A 4,321-nucleotide genomic window follows, 5' to 3' on the forward strand; every position below is an offset into this window, starting at 1 on the left:
AGCTGTGTTTTAAGAGCAATATTTGCCAAATTAAAACTACCTCCCCCTTTCAAAATAAAACCAAACAAACAAACAAACAAACAAAAAACGAACAAAAACCTTATCCCCTCTCCAAACTAAAAAGAGGGGAGGGGCATATTAGATTTCAGCAGGTGGAAAGATTCAGAGGGGAGTGAGGAGGAAGATATTTCACGTTATACAGTGAAATACAGTTTCTTTTGTATAAATTGTAAGGGATAGGAACATGGGGGTAGAAACAATGACAAGGCAGTCTCTCTTTCTTGATTACTTCAACCGGAATCGGGGAGACGAGTTTATTTTTGGAAATGGGAGTGCGCAGAGCTAAGCGGAATTTACTTTTCCTATTGAGGAAACGGACAGAGTAGTCCGATCCCCCGGCGCGCACCTTTTACCCGGATACAGCTGGGGAACATGTAGGAAGTTTCAAGTCCTTCGGCTTTCTCGTCCTCTAAATTTCAGCCTCTTTCTCATTCTCTCTCCTGCCTTCCTCCTGCCTTCGCCCTCTCCCTGCCTCCATTCCGGCAATGAGCCAGTCAGAGGGGAAACACCAGGAATCCGGAGAAGGTCGAGTACTTCCAGCCCCCCATCAAGTTCCCCCGCTCCAGCTTGAGGTATGCTCGGTCGCCTTTCTCCATCTGGATTAGAACTCCGTTGCTGGCAGCCTCCCGGGTCACGTCCTGGTCACCAGCAAAGGCTGAAATCACCGGCCACCCATTTAACATGAGGCTCACCTGGGAAAGAGAAAGGCCTGCTTCAGAGAGGCGACCTAGGCGCGTACCAAAGTGGCCATAAAGACGGTAACCTTCCCCGCTTGGCTCACAGTTAGAAAGGCCGGGGAACATGGTGGAAAGGGGTGGGGGTAGATAAAGGGGCTTTTCAGCCTACTGCTGCGGGTCCAATGGGGTGAAAGACAGCCAAACTGGAGGACAGGAAGGGGCTCTCCCCCCCCCACCCCGGGCAAAAAGAGTCACTTTCATTCCTTGAGCTCGCCAACCAAATCCCAACTGCACTCTTTTATCCAGTTTAATGAACCCATAGACGGCTGGAGTGCCCTGATATTTTTGTCTCCACCCCACTCGCCCCCCCCATCCCCTCTTCAAAGAAAAACGCAGGCAACTGGAGTTTCTGGGAGAACAAACCAAACAAAAACCCTGGTTCCTCCCGGTCCTAGCTGCCTGGACACTGTGGAGACAGTAGAGAAGCTGGGCAAGGGTTCCGGCTGATGAGAAATTTCCCCGGAGCTGCACTCTTTCCTTGCTCCCCAAACCGGGGCTCAGTTCCTATCCCAGATCCAGCCGTGCTGCCACTGGCTGCTTTTGCCCTTGCTGTGGCATCAGCAGCCAGAGGCCGGGTGCCCTCTCCCCAGCTGTGCGTCCTGCCTTCCGTTTCTGCCCAAAGGAAACCTGGACACCTTCAGAACCTGGAGAGCCGGTGAGTGCTGGCTGGAGAGAGCCTGGAGCCCAGAGGCAGTAGCTCTACACCCCCTCCCTTCTTTCTCCACCCTTTAACCGCTCTGATGCTGGTAGTTCAAAAATCCAGAGTCCATCCCCAAAGGGATGCCAGGATCCCCCCTGAGCTTGGTGCTGAAGGCAAACACAGGGGAGTCAAGACTTCTGAGCTGGGACAGGGGATGGGGATACAGTCTGTGGTGCTGAAGGTGAGAGGCGCAGAAAGCTGCTGCAAAGAGGGAACTGTCTCTGATGCTAACCTGCAAACGCTATGGGAAATCCCTGCAGTCCAGTGGAAAAGGAAAGAACCTCTTTGGGGAGGCCCAGAAGGTGAAGGCAGGAAACTGTGTATGGGAAGGAGACTAGGTTCCAAGAGTCGGGGGGAAAAAGCAAGAGACAGGTCAAGCCTGAGAACTGTGAGGCCCTGCTACTCGTCCAACCAAGCAACCCCAGACACATGGAGCTGCTCCTTCTATCACCCACCCCCATAGGGGCCGCTCATTCCTGCAGCTAATAGCCCCCTACCCAGCTGGGGCCTGACCCTGAGGCGGTGGCTGACCTGAATGGTCTGTCTGTTGTAGACTTTAACCACGTGGAAGTTAAAACTGTAGATCCCTTTGCGCGGGGCGATGAAAGTGCTGCGTTCAGAATCAAAGTTGTTCCCGATGTTCACTAGTACCTATAACGAGACGGGAACGAAAGGGAGTAGACAAGAGTCAGTCACGAACTCCTGTCCCCGAGCCTCTGCAGAGCCTTGGAGTGGATTGAACATCAGCCTTCTACCTCTCCTCCACCCGGCAAACCAATCTGCACGGAGCACTCACCTGGTCAAAGTAGATGATCATAGTGCGATTACTCATCTCGGACGGCTCGTGGTTGGTGCTTCTGATGGCAGAGAAAGCCACCTTGGCGCTGCCAGAGCGTACAGAGATGCCCAGAGCTGTGCCGGTGGGATCGGACGTGGGGTTGGAGTCGCACACCACCAGGCACTTGCCTTCCAGCACGATGGGCTCCGTCTCATTCTGCCCGCGGGCCGGGCCCGCCAGCCACGCCGCCCCCAGCAGCAGCAGCTCCACGACGCCCAGCATCGCGACGCCGGCGCCCACCCCGCCCCCCACCCCGGGGGCTGCTTGCGCCAGCCGCCCCCCCCCGCCCCAGCCCCACTCCGAAGCCCCCTCCTCAGCTCCGTGCGCAGCTTCGCAGACGCCGCTCCGGACACTACTGCTCTTCCTTGCACTCCGAGGCAAGCGTGCCCCCGGCGCGATGCTCCCGGAGCCCCGCCCGGGCCTCAGGGGTGCCGCGGCTGCCCAGCCGTACTTGGATGCATAGCCGCTACCGCTCGGTCCCCGCTGCTTCCGCCGCCTCCTGCTCGCACCCGCCGCTGCCGCCGCCGCCGCCGCTCTGAATTATTGATGCAGCCGGCGCTGCAGCCGGAGCGGGCGGAGAGCGCGCGCCGGGCACAAAGGCGCGGACCGCCGCCTGGCCCCGCCCCCGCTGCCTCCTAGCCCGCCTCCCTCTACAGCTCCGCCCCCGCACTGGCCTAGGCTCCGCCCCCCAACCAATCCTAACGCGCCGCGCTCCCCGCTGAGCCAATGGCGGCCCTGTCCGCGCGCGGCCACCTGACCCCGGGCGCCGTTGTTATTAGGCGCGGCGAGGCGGGCGGCGCGCGGCAGCAGGGTTGGGCTCTGGCCGGGAGTCGACTGTGGGAGCGAGGACTGGGGACGCGCGCGCGCGCGCACGCGCGCCCGTGCCCGGACTGTCCGCCGTGGCCGCTCGCTCTTTCGCCTCCCGCCTCCTGCCAGCGTCTTATTCAGCCCCCTCAGCCCTTCCGCCCGCCTCCAATGGCCAGCCCGCAGGTAGGAGGCGGCGCGCGCGCTCCGGGTCGGGAATAGAATCAGGGACGCGAGAGGCGCCCGCGTGTGGGCGCGCGGGGGTGGGAGGGGAGCGCCCCCCAGCGGGCGCAGGCGGGAGGGGCAGCCGGCGCGCGGGTGGGCTCCCGCGAGCAAGCTAGCCGGGCGGCCGGGCTGCAGGGCGCGTGCGTGCGCGGCAGGGCGGGACGGGGAGGGGCGTGCACGGTAGCCTCCAGGGGAGGTACAGGTGCCGCGGTGGGGAGCGGGCTTGGGGGACTCCAGACCAGTTTCAGCGCCGGTCTCCCCGGCCCACGGCCACTGCGATGGAGTTCAGCCAGTCGCCCTCGCCTGCCTGTCGAACCGCGGAGTCCCACTGAGTGTGCATTCCTTCTTTCTTTCGCTCATTTATTCGGGATAGATCATTAAATGTGTACGAAGTGCCAGGCACTGGGGCGGGCGCTGAGGATGCCGCGGTGAACCAAAGCAGACGAGGCCTGCCTTCGTGCCTTTTACAGTCCAACACAGTAGGCAGTGACAAATACAGTGGCGTCGCACGCAGTCTCATTTACCTGGTCGCATTTTCTCTTTTGCACTTGCAATTTAATATTGCATCCGCATTTTTTATGTACTGTGCCCCTTTCCTGCTTGTTTTATCCACGTGTACCTGCCCATTAGCACTGCGTGTAGACGCCAAATCCTGTGATTTATGGGCGATTTTTCAAGAGTAATTTCGACCCTACAAGAATTTTTGCGTCATGCATTGGGTTAAAACTTTACACACACGCGTAGGAAGCAAAGACACAGTTTTGCCAAGTAGCAGGTAGAAGGGAGCGGCGGAGAGGGTAAGAGAAAGGGTTCGTTGCAGCCCGAGGAGCCGGCGGGCGGAGACCTGAAGGATGAACGCAGGCGGAAGCAGAAGGACGAGCGGACCTCTTGGTAGCAGAATCACCGGCTCCGGACCCCAAGCAGAGGCGGGTGGGGATGCTGGCCACCGGGGCACCT

General features: G+C 59.7%; 1 protein-coding gene across 1 annotated transcript; it reads right to left on the reverse strand.

Annotated features, from left to right (window-relative positions):
• Nucleotides 1-277: 277 nt before the first annotated feature.
• On the reverse strand, nt 278-2,964 carry CBLN1 (cerebellin 1 precursor). The gene is made up of 3 exons (XM_032325689.1): nt 2,294-2,964; nt 2,029-2,148; nt 278-752 (listed from the first exon to the last, which is right to left on the reverse strand). Exons 1-3 carry the CDS (start codon nt 2,555-2,557, stop codon nt 555-557), a joined length of 582 nt encoding a protein of 193 aa, XP_032181580.1. The 5' UTR covers nt 2,558-2,964; the 3' UTR covers nt 278-554.
• Nucleotides 2,965-4,321: the final 1,357 nt, after the last annotated feature.

This window comes from Mustela erminea, chromosome 19 (genome assembly GCF_009829155.1).
Source record: "Mustela erminea isolate mMusErm1 chromosome 19, mMusErm1.Pri, whole genome shotgun sequence".
NCBI lineage: Eukaryota > Metazoa > Chordata > Mammalia > Carnivora > Mustelidae > Mustela > Mustela erminea.